The sequence below is a fragment of the Gigantopelta aegis genome, chromosome 4, assembly GCF_016097555.1.
Source record: "Gigantopelta aegis isolate Gae_Host chromosome 4, Gae_host_genome, whole genome shotgun sequence".
NCBI lineage: Eukaryota > Metazoa > Mollusca > Gastropoda > Neomphalida > Peltospiridae > Gigantopelta > Gigantopelta aegis.
In genome coordinates, this window is record NC_054702.1 from 30824112 (window position 1) to 30841747 (window position 17636).

Below are 17636 nucleotides of genomic sequence, written 5' to 3' on the forward strand. Positions count from 1 at the left end.
AGTCAGTAACGTGGTCAACTTCCTGACACTATGGATGGATCAGCATTTTGGTTGCAGTCACTTTTTCCTGTTTTTCTTCGTGTGATCCCTTATTTATTTCCATCAGTATATTATTTTGAAAATGGGTTATTCCGTGTTATTTTTAAAGGTCCTAACAATGAGTTTAACACATTTGTTTGACAACTTTAAGTTATATAAACCATGTATGGGTCACTGGACCTACTGCACTGACTTGCATGGCATTTGAAAGTTCAGTGTCTTATCCACTTGGCCAAATTGGCTTCTACAAAAATATAAGCACCTTAACCAGTAGTTAAGAATATATACTGTCAAACACTGTTTGAAACTAATATAACAATTCAGTATTTATATCCAGCAATTTTTTGAATTGCAACGGAGGTTAATGATGCACTCTGGGACTAATAGTTCACCTATCCTATAATTAAATTACATTCACTTAACATTAGGCATAAAAACCAGACTTGTGGGCAACTGCAAATGGACAGTCACCTTAACATACATGTACCTTACCGTACTCTTAACCCTGTTGCAATCACATACATGTATAAACAAACACAGGAATTCATATTTAGACTGCTGTTAAGAAATGGTGTAACAGACCTTCAAAATAGTGGAAAGTCTGTGCCTTTGGACGAAATCAAACTTAAAATATACAAACAACTTTATATCACAGATTAGCTACAATAACCTAATGTCTTCCCTCATACAGACCAACAAAATAATATGTGATACTGATTTGCGCATGATAACAAAAATAAATGCATAACTTTGTGTAATTGTTTCTAAAACGGCACTAAAATGTATAAAAATAATTATACTGTTTTTATGAATGAATGACCCAATAAACTATAGGATGACATAACAAGTAAGCTTGAATTAACCCATTTCTAACCGACATACATGTACTTATTTACCGTAAAAATGTTCCACAAATAAAGCAATAATAAATATATATGTGTGTGTATGTGTATATATATGTACTTATTCACCGTAGCAGTTCCCAAAATAAACCAACAAAAAAAATAAAAATATATATATATATATGTGTATATGCAATTCTCAAAACGGACAAACAATAAATAAATTTATTATCCACATGATGTACAATAAATGGTGACCTAAATATCATATTATAGGAGTCAATCTCATGCTATTACACTCTTGTAACACTTCAGGCATCGATATGAGTTGAGAACAATCGGTTAGGTTACCAGGAGGTTACCACGTCAAGAAAGTCGAGAATGGTACATCGTTCTCTACTAAAGTTTATAACAAAAACTACACCACATAAATTTGTATCATTTGAGTGTTATTCAAATACACAATACACTTAAATGTACAAAACTCAATACAAGACCAGTGATGTGAATGAATAAAACGTATCAGAGTATCTGTGGAGGGATTTAGAGCAAGAGAAATGGGAATTGTAAGCTTAATAAATGAGTTGTTACCAAGCCTGTAATTTAAGGTAACCCATACACTAGTCTATAGGACATGCTTGTGGTATCTAACAATGACATTAATATAATCAATGCAAGTATTCAAGATTGAATTCAATGATGAAAGAAAAAAATATATAACAGTTGGATTATTTTATTCTGTAACAAAGAGGAACTTACTATGCACCCCCAAAATAAACCCCAACACCAATGAAAATTTCTAAAGAGATGTATAATGCAATTTGTTTTGTTTGGGGGATGGGAAGGTACCGTTACTATACCTTGAACAATTCCAACATTCAGATAGTTAATTCTATTGCTAGTTGGCACCACAAAGTAGTTGTGTAAAATGGTGATCGAACTTGGAATATCTCAATTCCTTGGATTATTTACGTAACATTTTCAGTAAATATTAACATTTAACCATAACAACTACATGTCACTGATGTTAAAACTGTAATCATGGTTTATACAAACAAATTTGACACACGGTGATGAGTTTGAAACTTTGAAAGCAGAATATTGTTGAATCTTTCTGTAAAAGTCACAATGATTTACTAAAAACTGCAAAACCCCACAAGCTTCAGATCTGATTGATGAACAAGCATAACAAGGTTTGTTTATACGATATGAGATACTCGTTGAGCACACATCATATAGAAGCAGCTGCCTCAGTCTGTGCTATCTGAATCACCTTCTGTTTGATCCGGCTGTATTCCTCATCGGGCAGCTTCGCTGAAGCTATTATGGTGTCGGCAAGCTCATCGGTCATCGCCTCGTAACCCTTTCTCTCTAATAAAACAAAAAAATAAAACATAAAAATGGACATAAAATAAATGGAAAATGCTCTTCAAAACCCCTCAACCCAAAAAACTCCAAAAACTAAGCAAACTACATAAAATATATTGTAAATGCAAGGTAATCACCATCTTGTACTCCTTGCTGTGAAAAGCAAAGAAGTAAAAAATTAAAAATACCGCAAACATAAAAATGTATGGTAATCATGTACTGGAACCCTTGGCTCTTTGAAAATATACATGTTATATGTTTTGTGAATGTTTAGTTCAATAATTAATTAAAAGTACTTTGCCTTCAGAAAGTCTTTGTCCGAAAACATTTCTGATAATTGGTCAAAAGTATTATTTAAGATGATCCAACAACTTACCGGGTTTAAAAAAAAAAGTTTTTGATATTATTACCTCGCTATTCAGATTTTGCTAAATTTTAAGATCAGTAATATTTTATGATTTACAGTATTTTACAGAATTATTATTGTACTCAAATTATTTTGAGGATGAAGCACCTTTAAAGTTTGTATTTTTCACTGGTCATGAAACATACCAAAAAAAAAAATTCTCCCTTACAAATTTATTCAATTTACTGGGGAGGTGCTGGTGAGAGGAGAGGAAGGAGAAGCATTTACTAAAATAGAGACCAGAATGAAATTGTGGAATGCTACAGGAGTCACAATTGGATGCCTTTATCTTACAAGATACATTTTTAAACTAGTTGGAAAATAAATGATGTCTAATAGATGCAAGTGTAATATTCTAAACCAAAGGTTTCAAAGAAACTTAAAACATCTTTTCCAACTACTTTACAATATAGTTTTTTATGAATGTTTGGTGACATTCTTAGGCAGTGTACACATCTATTGACCACAATAAAAAAATTACCTTTTACTGGCAAGTGACCACCAAATTCTATGCATGCAACATTGAATTCTTCAAACATCTTCTGACCAATAAACTTTTTTCGTGGCCATAAATATATCCGAATAGTTCTGTTTTCACTGGATGGTCCTTCACCAAACACAGTTCCATGAGTCATGAACACATTATGAGCAATCTCATGTTCTTGAAAGTAACTTGTTATCTTGAATATTAACCTGCAAAACACAACATATTAAAAAAACAAATAGTATATTTATTGTAAGTAGCCAGAATTTTTTCATGAGAAACATTTTTGCGAATAAGGGTGGGACGTAGCCCAGTGGTAAAGCGTTCGTTTGATGCGTGGTCAGTCTAGGGTTGATCCCCATCGGTGGACCCATTGGGCTATTTCTTGTTCCAGCCAGTGCTCCACAACTGGTGTAACAAAGGCCGTGGTATGTACTATCCTGTCTGTAGGATGGTGCATATACATGTTTGTAAAAGATCCCTTGCTGCTAATCGATAAGAGTAGCCCGTGAAGTGGTGACAGTGGGTTTCCTCTCTCAATATCTGTGTGGTCCTTAACCATATGTCTGATGCCATATAACCGTAAATAAAATGTGTTGAGTGCGTCGTTAAATAAAACATCATTTCATTTTTTTTACGAATAAATCAGTTTCTTAAAAATACAAGTAACTAGTAACAGGCATTTTATCCTATAACCACTGTTTCTACTGGATGATTGTAATGACCGATTAAAGCAAAGTCATAAACGTATACTAGCAGAATTTGACTTTTGATGTAATGGATGTGACATCACATGCAAAGATACATTACAAAATTGTTCATTTGACCTCTAGGTCATCGTACAATGTACGTAAAATAACAAAAATAATAATTTTCGCCTCAGATGGATTGCAGTATAAAAATAATAACTAGTTAATGACATAGCATATTGAATTTATCCTGTTTAGGAAATTCCATAAGGCTTGCCATTGTTACCTTCATAGGATAAAGCTGATATTCTACATCATTAACTAGTTACTCTTTCTAAATGAACTGAGACCATTCAATTAAAAGGATTAAACTCTGGCAGGCATTGATCTTTATAATTAGTGTTTGACCAAATTTCAACCAAACCATATTGTCTGCTGAACACCCACTGAAGAGTGAAGTGTACAAAAAATAACAAGTTTAAAAACCTTCAAACTGGGATTGGGTACATGGGTGAAAATAAATATAGATTTATGATCATCTCTGATTCTTATATCTGGTTACATCCATGTTTGAAAGTGCCACGGCTATACAACTCCGAACCGATGTAGAATTGATAACTCCATTTATGGAATGTATTCACAATTACATTACTGTGTCTTTCCACCATAACAGATGATATATTACAGACAATTTGTTAAATTTCAAATCCCTGTAATTTGGTTACTAATGTTTGCTCGTATCAGAAGACCATAAACAATTTAATGCTGCAGAAAAGTAATCAACCTACTGTAACTCTAGTGAACATTTAATAGACCATGACCGACATCGCAAAAATGGATATTTTTGTAATGTCATTCAGTCAATTAATTGGCCACCAAAGACCACTTATGGTCGTCTGATGGATTTTACTTCAATATTAAGTTGAGAAAAAAACTTTAACAGTACAAATGCCAATGCCATTTAAATAAGGTTATATTGTGTAAGCTGACAGTTTTAAAAATAAGAAATTATTAAATTAGGTTTTTTAATAAAAAATCAGCCCACACCTGGATATTTCTTGCAGAGATGACCCATGAAGTTGAAATGCAAAGCCTGGAGCTGGCATCGCCAACATTTCAGACAGATTTTTCGCCAGTGGCTTCACATCCTGGAAAATACATGCATTTGTGAGTAAGACATTAACAAGTAAAAGAGAAAAACATTCTTATAGTCGTTTTATAAGATACTGTGTATTTGTCCACAAAATGTCATGAGTATCCAATCGGTTATGTAAGAGTTAAGTGGGCATGCAACTAGAAACTGAAAACAACATTGAGGTATTAATTAGATATTAGCATATACTAATTTAGATAATTAAAAACATCCCTCCACTTTTAGGGTGTATACTACCAAATCAAATCCCATAGACGACAATAGTAACACATGTGGCTAAAACTCCTACCTTCAGCATATCAATCAACATAAACGCCATTGATATAAATATTACCACCCCTCACCCTTAAAGTGAATCAGAAAAATTGGGGGTCAAGCTGCACATTTCTGAGATAACGGATAGTGTCTATGACTACCCTAGTTCTGCACAAAATTTGAGTACTTTTTTTACAGGTACCCCATACATGTTTCAAGCACATGGCTACTTGACACAGTGATACTAGATGAAATAAAATTGCACATTTTTTTACCCAGATGAAACTATTATTTTTTACAACCAACACACTCACATTTATAACCAATCACAGGACTTGTGGTGTTCACTTCTCTATCAAAAGTTCAGTGCACCTCAAACTTTGACCCAGCCGGAAGTTATTTGGTTTAGTACTACCTATAGAGGCCATGGTTATGCAGACAGGAAAGGAAAGAAATGTTTGTTTAACAATACCTCAGAACATTTTAAACTGACTCTTTAGTATTTGGTGTGAAGAACCTTGTTTGTTTCACATAACATGCATTTTGACTCAATATCAAGCCAACCAGAAACATTGGATTTGCCAAAATGTACAATTTAAGCAAAAGTTTGTTAGTAATGTGTAACTTTATGATAAAACAAGCATTCGGAGAGTACTGCTAAAGCAACACATGGCCCCTACTGAGCCCAACAAATTTCTATATCTCCTAAATTCAAGGGCCATAACTGTGTGAAAAATTGATAAATTGTCATGAAAGTCAAACTTGATCTGTAACAGAAGATGATAAAGCTATATACAAAATTTATATACTCAATATTTTGAGGTACTGCAAAAAAATGCCTGGAAAACAAATGTTCGTATCTCCAAAGTTCAATGGCTATAACTCTGTGAAAAGAGTTAGTAAATTACCACGAAAGTCAATAATGATCTGTAACAGTACATGATAAAAGAAAGAAAGAAATGTTTTATTTAACGACGCACTCAACACATTTTATTTACGGTTATATGGCGTCAGACATATGGTTAAGGACCACACAGATTTTGAGAGGAAACCTGCTGTCGCCTTTACATGGGCTACTCTTTCCGATTAGCAGCAAGGGATCTTTTATCTGCGCTTCCCACAAGCAGGATAGCATAAACCATGGCCTTTGTTGAACCAGTTATGGATCACTGGTCGGTGCAAGTGGTTTACACCTACCCATTGAGCCTTGTGGAGCACTCACTCAGGGTTTGGAGTCGGTATCTGGATTAAAAATCCCATGCCTCGACTGGGATTCGAACCCAGTACCTACCAGCCTGTAGGCCGATGGCCTAACCATGATGCCACCGAGGCCGGTCAAAAAAAGGAAAGAAATCAACCAAGTGGAAACCTGATCAAAGTTTAACCTGATTTTAACCGAATATTGATGGCAGTCAGACGGCCAGACGGAAGATGTCTTTGTATCGACCGAAGTCGGTCAGTACATGATAAAGCTACACACCAAATTTTAGCTCAAAATCTCAAGACACTATGAACCCCCCCCCCCCCCCCCCCCGAAAACTGTATAATATGGGACACACAGATGGACACACAGACAGACAGAGGCAGATGGACGGAGATGAAACCTATAGTCCCCTCCAGTTGGATCAACAGGAGACTAGAAACAATGTATTAGCACCAAATATTCTGCACTGCCTAATAAGTAGGGTCAGTGCGTTTAACTAGCAGCACTTACACAGGATTCCACCATCAGCTCGTGTTGAAGATAGTAGGCGTGGAAATGGAGATGATTGACAGAGGCGTAGGCACACAGACTGTTATAGCCGATCTTGAAACCCCTGAAAACATAGTTAAAAATCAAGGCTGGTTAATATTATCAGCACTGACTCTGTGTTTAATATAAAACAGCATGTTAACATGATGATGTACATGTATATTCCATTTTTGTGTGATTTTATTCCAATACACTGTTGTGGACATGTCACCCAGATTTAGATCCTACAAATGGCTACTTTTACCTTTAATAACTACCTTTTTTCTTTATGTAGATAAGAAACTAAGAGTTTATTTTGTTTAACACCACCACAGGAGCACATTGATTTATTAATCATCGGCTTTTGGATGTCAAACATTTGGTAATTTTGACACAGTCAGAGAGAAAACCTGCTACATTTTTTCCATTAGTAGCAAGGGGTCTTTTATATGCACCATCCCACAGACAGGATAGCACATACCACAGCCTTTGATATTATATTATACCCATCGTGGTGCACTGGCTAGAATGAGAAACATGTGCTTCTTATGGTTTTTAATAACATGGTTATGTTGAACCATGTGGATAATAACTACATTTTTGTTTTCTTTACTTATTTGACTACAAAATATCATTGTAAAGTGAAGCCACTCAGTGTAAACAGTGGTTTACTCAAGACCTGTTGGCCAATAATATACAGTACATAAAGTACAATGTTCATTGCATATCCATTAAAAAACATGTACCAGACAGTTCTCGGTTAATCTGGCAGTGCAATTAAAATTCAAACAGTAGCATCACCTGTTAAGCTGAAGTTCACCATTAATGAATTCTGCAGTAATATAAATTTATAATTCCAATCTCTAAAAATGCCTTTGTTATAAACCCTTGGATTGGTCAAATTCGTATCACGTGATGATAAAAACTGACATTCATAGCACCATGAATCTCAGTTTAGCGCTATTTTTGGCTTATAGCCAGAACTACTTTATGAATTATGTCAACAAAGGAATCTCTGAGGAATTTCTTTGAGATTCTATTTTTAGACAAACAGTAATCGCCTGCTGTCGAACTTCCAAGTGTCACCGTTAGACATCGTATGTTTATAGTGAATTCAAAATGTTTCTAGTTGGTATTGACATTTAATGCAAAAAATTAATAAGAATTGTATTAATGATTGTAACGTTGTCATTCTCTCATTCGGCTATTGACGGGAAAAGCCGAACCACCATAGGGATTCCGCTAATGTTGAGTATGAATTTCGTGTTAATAAAATAGTAAATAGTTGGAAAATAGAGTTCACTTTTTATTTCAAAGAGCTACACCATTCATACAGTGTGTAAAGCGGTTTTGCGTTTCATACTAGCATGAAACTCAATAATTTCCACGTTCAATTCTTAAATAAATAGTAGTAAATGAAATTATTATGTGGTAATTTTTGGTGTGCATATTATTCAATATATAATCATTACATTTTACAAGAAAAATTTATTAAATTTGTTTAGTCATTATGCAACTTTAAAACTGGGCCTTTAATGCCAATGTGTTAACCATTACATTACTGAGGTTGGTAAAAGGAAATGGGTGGCGAGGATAAACACACACATACCTGTGTAAGCTGAGCAACATACATTCCAACCCAACTTGAATCCCACACTCTGTGAAAATCTGAAAACACAAAATTAATAATATTCATAAATCCTACATGGTAGGTACATGAACTTACCAAGATGTTTAAAACAATCATTATGGTATGTAAACAACTTATCTAATATTTAGCAAAACAAAGTTCAGTTTTATTAATATATGCTATATTTCACTATAGAGTTAATTAATTAATTTTTTAAAGTAAAACCAAGGTTAAGGGTTTTTTTTTAATTGACAAAAGCACCAGAGCACACTGATAAAGAGCAAGGGCTATTTTATATGCACTTTCCCACAAACAGGACAGCATATATCACAGCCTTTGAGATACCAGTTGAGGAGGCACTGGTTAGAACAGGAAAAAAAACCCTTGACATCAGGCGAGTGCTCTACCGCCCAAGCTAGATCTTGTCCTTTATCAACAAGCTCATCAAATAAAATAAGATTCAAAAGCAAATTTCTGCTGTAAATAAAGAATTAAAACAATATGGTCACAATACAACAGTGATTGTCGCTTTGGCGTTGAACAAACCTGAGGCTGGCAGGTGTCTACGTGTGGAACAATAAGCACATGACCATATTCTAGAGGACTGATGTTGATTATGACGATATGTCGCTCTTCTCGTAGCTGCAAATATAACAATCTGAGGTATTAAAAAACAATATTCATTACCAGACCTCACGCGAAGTCAAAATCAGAGCAAAGTCAATTTGCTCTCATTTAACAATTCAGGACTACAGGTAGCTCAGGGAGATATATTTGGGGGGGGGGGGGACAAATTATTTCAAAAATGCAAAACCTATAGCTATTTTCCAACAAAATATCAATAATTACACAATTTTGTTTTCATCAAATCAAAATAAAAGTTACAGATGGCAAGTGGCAGAGCTATCCCTGCAATTTTACAGTTTGTAATTTGTGACTATAACTGAGGACTGTTTTTAATGAAAAGGAAAGGAAAAAACCCCATTAGTTTTAAACGACGATCTATTTGATGTCTAATATATCCATGGCTATTTCCATACTAGGTGGACTGAGAGAAGAAATCTACAACCTCCATAGCCACAGAAGCCATTCCTTCTGAAAAGCAGTAAGGGATCTTTTATATGCATTTTGAAACAGACTGGACCAAACACTAGCAAAATGAGAAGCTTATACAGTGAATTCGTTTTTTAAATGTCATTTATAGAGATGTGTATGATGATAATTTTTGTATCGCGATATGGCTTCCCTGTATCACAATACATATTATAATATATTATTTACAGCAACATCAACCGATTACGGTATAGGAAAAGCTTCTAGGAAAATAAAGAAAATACACAATACCAGTTGAAGATTATTATTTAAAGAATGAAATATAGGAATCATTTTAGTGTACTGAAGCTCTTTTAATACAGTCAGGCCCTTACTTCTTTCTGACCTCCATGAACACAGTTAAGAAAACCAGTCACATCTAAGAGATCAGGTTTCCAAGTGAATTCAAATACAGACATTACACAAGTGTAGCGGTAAAGGTGTATCGTAATATATATTATTTACCCTTTGAATTATAAAATATTAGTACCGAGTATGCCAACAATTATTAATACTGAGCATCCCTAGTCATTGACCAGTTTTAAATCCATGATAACCCATCTCAAAATATGAAATTAAGAGTATGTTAATGTCCTAATTTATCCATAAAATGTTTTACATTCAAGACTATTTGTTACGTTCTACATACTTACATCTTCTTTTGTTGTTTCCTTTACACCGTTGCAAACGCCATTACAACTGTCAGATTTATTCTGAGTTACATTCCTAATTTCAAACAGTATTTCCTTTGGATTTATTTTAGTGAAGTTAAACTGTTCGGGGTCGAAGGGCTGATTTACATTCATTATTGACTGGGGTGTCCGTCTTTCTTTTGCTCTTTTTTCATTCAACTGAAAAAGCCAATAAGGTCTTTAAATATACAAATACAATGTAACCATCAAGCAATGTTAATGATAAATGTTTCCATTCTAGATAAGATTAGAATGGATCTAAAGGGTATAATAATTAAACCAGCATAGTCAGAGGGTGGATATTGGGCAGTCATGCCCATAGGTGTACGGGCTCACAATTGTGTAGGGTGTTGTCCAAATTAAATAAAAATACCTGAATATGGATAATAAGGTTTATCCATGTTTGCATTGCTACCAAACAGCTGTATACATGTAGGGTTCCTAAAGAAGCACAACACACTTTTACATCGATTACAACTCATACTATGAGTAGACTGATGGTAAAAATTATTCAGGCCAGCTTATTTTCCCCGAAAGTCACCATCATTTGATTCCAAATTTCAGCACTTGGTAGGGGGGGGTTTAGTTGTTAGTCGTTAGTGAGAGAGAAGATGGTGTAGTGGTCTTATACGTACCCAATGAAACCGTTAAAACTCGCTCTAAGTGGGAGTCGGTACCAGGCTGCGAACCCAGTGTACCTACCAGCCTTATGTCCGATGGCTTAACCACGACACCACCAAGGCCAGTATGCCTTTCTATTTCCAGCTGCTAATGAGTGAATGAGTTTCCATACATACTGACATCTCAACTATTGGTCTTAGCCAGACAGCCGAGTTGCAAGTGAGAAGAAATCTCGAGTGTGCTTAGTGATATTTGTCGATGAAATACACCATAATGTATCCACCATCAATAAATGGGAACTTAAAAGCAATAACATCTGACAATTTACTTAGTTTGTTCCTTACAATATCCAACTAAACAATTAGAATGAATAGATTATACAAATAACAATTTATTTTTGTATTCATGAATAATATATTTGTAATAAGCTTATACGAAATGTACGTTGTTTATGTGTATATTCTCAATATCGATAAAATACCCAAGATAACTTTAAAACTTGAAACTTTATTTCGACATGAGGAATTGCTGTACAATAGGTATTTACAATAATAAGATGGCAAAAGGAGTTCTTCTAAATAACAAATATAATACAATTTTTTTTTTTTAAATGAGGATAATAATAAATAATATTTGTTATAAATAAATATAAATTTCCTACAACTGATTACCTGTACAACATATTTGTTAGATCCGGACAGTATCCGAGTTTCCACGTGGTCCATTGTGTAACGGAACAACCCGTTGTCCATCCCATCATCCCACCGTGTACACAGCTCTCTGTCAAACTGAAGTACAACATGTAAAAGAAAGATATTAAACATAATTAAACAAGTATTTTGAAAGTACTACTAAAGCAATACATGTCCCTACCAGGCCCAACAATTTTTTGTATCTGCTAAATTCAAGGGCCATAACTCTGAAAAGTGGGTAAATCACCACAAAACTTCAACTTGATCTGTAAACCTTACAGATCAAGTTGAATTTTTTTGTATATAGCTTTACAGTGTAAAGGTATATACAAAAAATATTAATGATAAAGCTATATACAAAATTTCATCTTGACATTGCAAAATTCCGGAAAACAAATTTCAAGGGCCATAACTGTTAAAAATGGGTAAATCGCCATGAAAGTTAAACTTGATCTGTAACAGTATGTGATAAACCTATACACAAAAGTTCAGCTCAATATCTAGACGTCTTCTTTAAAAACAAGTCCGGGAAAACAAATTTTAACATCTCCTAAGATCATGGGGTGGGACATAGCCCAGTGGTAAAGTGCTTGCTCGATGCACTGTTGGTCTGGGATCGATCCCCGTCAATGGGCCCATTGGGCCATTTCTCGTTCCAGCCAGTGTACCACGACTGGTATATCAAAGGCTGTGGTATGTACTACCCTGTCTGCTGCTAATCGAAAAGAGTACAGCTTATGATGTGGCAACAGCGGGTTTCCTCTTTCTCCTAAGATCAAGGGCCATAACTGTCAAAAATAGGTAAATCATCATGAAAGTCAAATTTGATCTGTAACAGTACATGATGAAACTATATACAAAAAAAAATTTCAGCTCAGTATCTCAAAGCTTTCTGCAAAAAACATCTGGAAAAGATATGTGAGACAGACGGAGATGAAACCTATAGTCCCCTCCAGTTGGACCGATAGGGGACTAATAAATAAGGGTGTAATATAAAATTACATAGATATGACACCCTAACACATTGTTTAACCATGAGACTATAAATATTATGTTAATGGTGACACAATGTCATGCAGAGAATAAGATAATTACCTGGTAAATGTAGAAACAAAAAACAAAAAAATTCCAGGTTAACTGATTTTTCCAGGAGTTTTAAGTACATTCCAGGGTGAAATTTTTAAAAGCACTTTCCAGTATTTTCAAAAATGTGTGCAAACCCCGATATAAAATGGTAAGCAAGATCAGTATCAGCAGACTGGTTGGAATAGGAAAACCCAATGCATCTGTCCACTGGAGATGAACTGAACCTTCAAACCAATGGACCACAAGATATACTCAGTCAGGTACATGTACACCCTACTGCATATTCATAATAAACAAAGTATATATTCATGTAATCTACACAGTATATACACCAAAACAGGCATCTGAGAATTGAACTATTACATAAACCATTTATGGGTTACACAAAAACAAATTCAGGTAACCCATTTTGTTTTTACATAACCCATCATGAACTTGTAAATGATGTCCTAAATTCAATGCATGAAACGAAAAATGAGCTACGCAAAACTATACTTATGCGAGCAATGCGTGAATGAATCTATTTTCAGAGGCCTGCAAAGTTAATATTAAACAACAATTCTGCAGAATTAAATGTGTTACCCACCAAAAACATACTGAGTGACCCTGATAGTTGCATTGACAGCTGTTAAAAACAAAAGCTTGAAATTCTTATTTTTTTATTTTTTTAAAAACAAAACATTGAGATAAATATTCATAGATATAACTTCCATGTATGTAGGATGTACAGTTTGTGAGAAATGGAAACTCTAACATTGAGTTAAACAAAGATTTACGTCATTGTCACCAGTGAAAAAGTAATACCTAGATATATCTCGCTTTTTGTTTTTACTTCATAAAGGTGAGACAAAAAATAATGTTACATGTTATGATGTTAAGAACAAAGTTGTTTTTTACCCTGCTGGTCTTAAAGTTCTTGTATTTCCAAGAGTCTGTCTGATGAGCGAAGTCTTCAGAAGAATACTCAAATATAAACACACCTGATTCCTGTAAAACAAAAACCATAGTTCTTTAAAAGCCCATAATTTAATTATATTTTCATAATTACTAAATTAGTTGACCCTACTAAATTCTATATTTTATTATTCTGTTAATCTGTCTCTAACCATTAGTTTAAAAAAAATGTATGTATAACGTAGGATTTAAACAAATTTCAAAAACATAATTTCATTCTCTGTGGTGCAGTCAATATTCTTCACTGTGAGTAAGTATTGCTGTTTTATTACGGTATCATTATTGAAATTATCAGTCAAGATATACATGTATATATATGTATTTTTTTTTGTAAATAATTTCAGTTGACACATAGACAGGTCTCCTGACTTCTCCTAGTTCACCAAGGTAAACATCTACGGTCCGTTTTTTAACATTTTGACAGTTATTGGACCCGATGTTTACAAGTTTAACAGCAAAAGCAAGCGTGCACTTTCCACCCAGATTTCAGGCAGAATCGATACAACCATGGAATTAATTATTTTGTGGCGAAATATGAGATGTACCAATAAATATAAACACTTACTGTATTAAAAAAACGTCCCTAGTCACGTTTTACGCATAAATAGACAGCTTGTCCAAATAGTAATCCTGCATTAATCAATTTTCAGTTACGAACAAAATCTCGAATATTCCCGCCGGCCATTATGAGCATATTTAAAATGTGATTGAAAACTGTTGGCAGAATCGGATTATTTTTATTATTATTCGTCTCGGGTTCACAAGTTTCTTCCACGATATTTAATGGAATATCACATTTAATAATAATAATAATAATAATAATAAATAAATAAACTTAATTAATGAATGATATTTTGTTGTTTTGTTGAGGATTGCCTCGCAACCATATGAACATGTTTTGTAATTAATGCATAACTGTGACTTGATGACAACTGCTGCTTGTGATGACTGCCTTGTACCTGTATGCACACTGGTGTGCACTTGACAATAACATGCAAGTAGTCGGATGGATGTGTATCATTCCTGTTCTTTTGTTGGTACCAGGATTACTTCATGTAAGTTTACAGTTAACATGTTCATACACTTATGTTAATTTCTAAATGTTATGGTTAACATTTGAGACTTAATGCTTGATAATTATGTAGTTCAACATACTTTTTCAGTACTTTATTTAAGTACATTGCTGTGCAGATTTGTAATGTAACTACATATGACTTATAGTACAAGTTTTGAAAGTAGCTACATGAATATGTTTCAAGGAATAAATTACATGGAGCTGACAATCATTATAACATGTTAGATTTACATGTATAAAATGTTTTCAACGGCCAGTTTAACTTTCAAATTGTCTGTTTCCCCATTCTTTGTGTGTCTATTCACCTTTCCCCAGAACTTGCTATAAAAGATTAATATAAATATTATGAAAGGTTAATGTTCAAATGATTTTTTAGGTGAACAAAAAAAGAGAGAAAAACCTTTGAAACACATGTAAGCAATGGCCTGTAATAATAATATATATAACAAAAATACTAAAGGAAATAATAATTTCTAAAAAAGTAAATAAATGAAGGCCTTAAAATAAGTAATGACCTGTACTGATAATCATTATTTTTTTAATATTAAAATGTGTTGAGTGCGTCGTTAAATAAAACATTTCTTTCTTTTTTTCTTTTTATTTTTTTAATAATAATAAAAAATAATAATACACCCCAAAACTTTAATGTGATAATACCGGTATTAATAATGCATATAATGCAACCCACACAAAGCACATATATAGAAACAAAAATAACAAAATAAATAATCCATTCCATTCAGTTCCGCAATATTTCTTTTTATTTGGTGTACGTAAAATGCTTGATACGAATAATTCTCATTCCGCAATATTTTCATTCCACATTTTCGATGTGCCAGGATAAAAATAGCTTTCAAATGTTTAAATGTGTCATCTTCAAACATGTTACATCTAATCCTGGAAAGGTTACCAAAGGTATTGTACTTAATATTTTTGTCTAAAATTTATTAAAATATGTTGTTGTACGCAGGGTTCAAACTTAATGGTCGCCTGATCGCCCCTGGTGACTGAAAACGACGATGGGCGACTGAAAACCCACAGTAAAGTTGCTCGCCTGGCGACCAATTTTTTTTTAAATCAATAATTAATAAATAAATAAAAGTATTATAAAGGCAAGTGAAAATAGATCTGGGCAAGTGAAAGTGCTGTCACCACTTGCCCGGATGCCAATTCAAAAAAAAAGTTAAGCGCAAACACTGTGTAGGTGTTGAGGCTCTTAAATAAAGCACATATGCCTGATTTTATTAAATCGTGATTGCAAATGGAAAATTTGATCCAATGGATAAACGTTATGGCACAGCAATAAACATCACAATAATAAATATTGTGCCGGAGACGTTTATCTTGATGAACTAGACTCCTCCCTGCTTATCTTGACCAATGTTTGTACAAATTACACATACAAATAATATTTTTGTTTTTTTTTCAAAAAAAATTCCTTTTTTTTCAGTCAAACTGAAAATATCGACCCCCAAAAAATAAAAATAATTAATTTTTAAGTTGTTACGAAATACTCGAGATAGCAGCTTTAACTATGATCTATTTATAGCCTGCCGTGACTCGTTTACACAACTCACGTCTTTCCCTGGACTATGTCGTATCATTCTGTGGATTGTAAATCGTTGTTTGATTTCATTCAGAAATAATCTAGTTATGCGAAAAGTTTTCGTTTTGTTGTTTGTTTGTTTGATTCGTTGTTGCCTTAAATTAAACGCTGAACATGTCGTTGATGCATTAAATACTATAGACTGGTCCACACTCACAGATTAGACTGGTCACTGTTGGATACTTTGGTCACGGGGAACTCCGAATGATTATCCGGTATAATTCGTAGAATCGGCCGAGGAGTTGCGAATGGTCTCTTAGATTTTGATACAGCCCTGGGGCGGGGCGTAGTCCAGTGGTAAAGGCCTGATGCACCAGTGGTAAAGGCCTGATGCATTGGAATATTTCTCGTTTTATCCAGTACACCATGGCTGGTATATGTGCTATCCTGTCTGTGGGATGGTCACGGTGATATGATATAAAATATCCCTTGCAATTAATGGAAAAATGTAGAGGGTTTCCTCTCAAACTTCTAAGACTATATAATATGTCAAAATTATCAAATATTTGACATCCAATAACCGATGACGAATAATCAAGGTGGTCTAGTGGTATAGTTAAACAAAACAAACAGCCCGTGGTTTATATTGATAAACCTGTTGAATATATATTATAATACTTATACACACTTTCCAAAAATTTAATATTCAATGTGGGTTTTTTTTGTGTATTTTTTTTCCATTTCAGGCAGATCCCGAACATGCCGGGTGCCCCATTTATTTCAGAAAACACCTCCCTATTTACAATAAACCAGGTTCTCCTTGAATGTGGCCAATAAAGATCTACATATGAGTGTCAGTGCTTGTTTCAGAGTAATATACATTTCAATTAGTGCATGTTTGTATTTTTGTTTTCTTTATATTATTATAAGTGTGTGTGACTTAAGTGGTGTGTATTTACAATATCTTAACCTGGTTGACGGACCTGGCCTCCAAAGCTACAAGCCGGGGGGTCCAGGTTTATTTTGTTCTACAGTTTGTGCAATTTGCCAATCTTTATCATAGTTTATATGTAATGTCAAGGGCGTCATTGCACGATGCGATGACCCCCTTGAAGCACCAGTGATTTAGGAATTTTTCTTTTCTGTTTGGCCACTCTAAGGCGGCGAAATATTCTACTTCGACCCTTGAATATATTAAATGTTTGAAAAGAGCCATTTCATTACATGGCTTATCTCCCTCTAGTAATTTTCTGGTTGTCCATATTACCCTTATCGCTTTA

At 34.0% G+C, this 17636-nt stretch overlaps 1 protein-coding gene across 1 annotated transcript; it reads right to left on the reverse strand.

Annotated features, from left to right (window-relative positions):
* Positions 1-1092: 1092 nt before the first annotated feature.
* Positions 1093-16556, reverse strand: LOC121370366 (GDP-D-glucose phosphorylase 1-like). Its single transcript, XM_041495532.1, has 10 exons — positions 16388-16556; positions 13679-13768; positions 11675-11791; positions 10344-10541; positions 9145-9240; positions 8578-8636; positions 6951-7053; positions 4876-4976; positions 3137-3348; positions 1093-2252 (listed from the first exon to the last, which is right to left on the reverse strand). Exons 1-10 carry the CDS (start codon positions 16412-16414, stop codon positions 2113-2115), a joined length of 1143 nt encoding a protein of 380 aa, XP_041351466.1. The 5' UTR covers positions 16415-16556; the 3' UTR covers positions 1093-2112.
* Positions 16557-17636: the final 1080 nt, after the last annotated feature.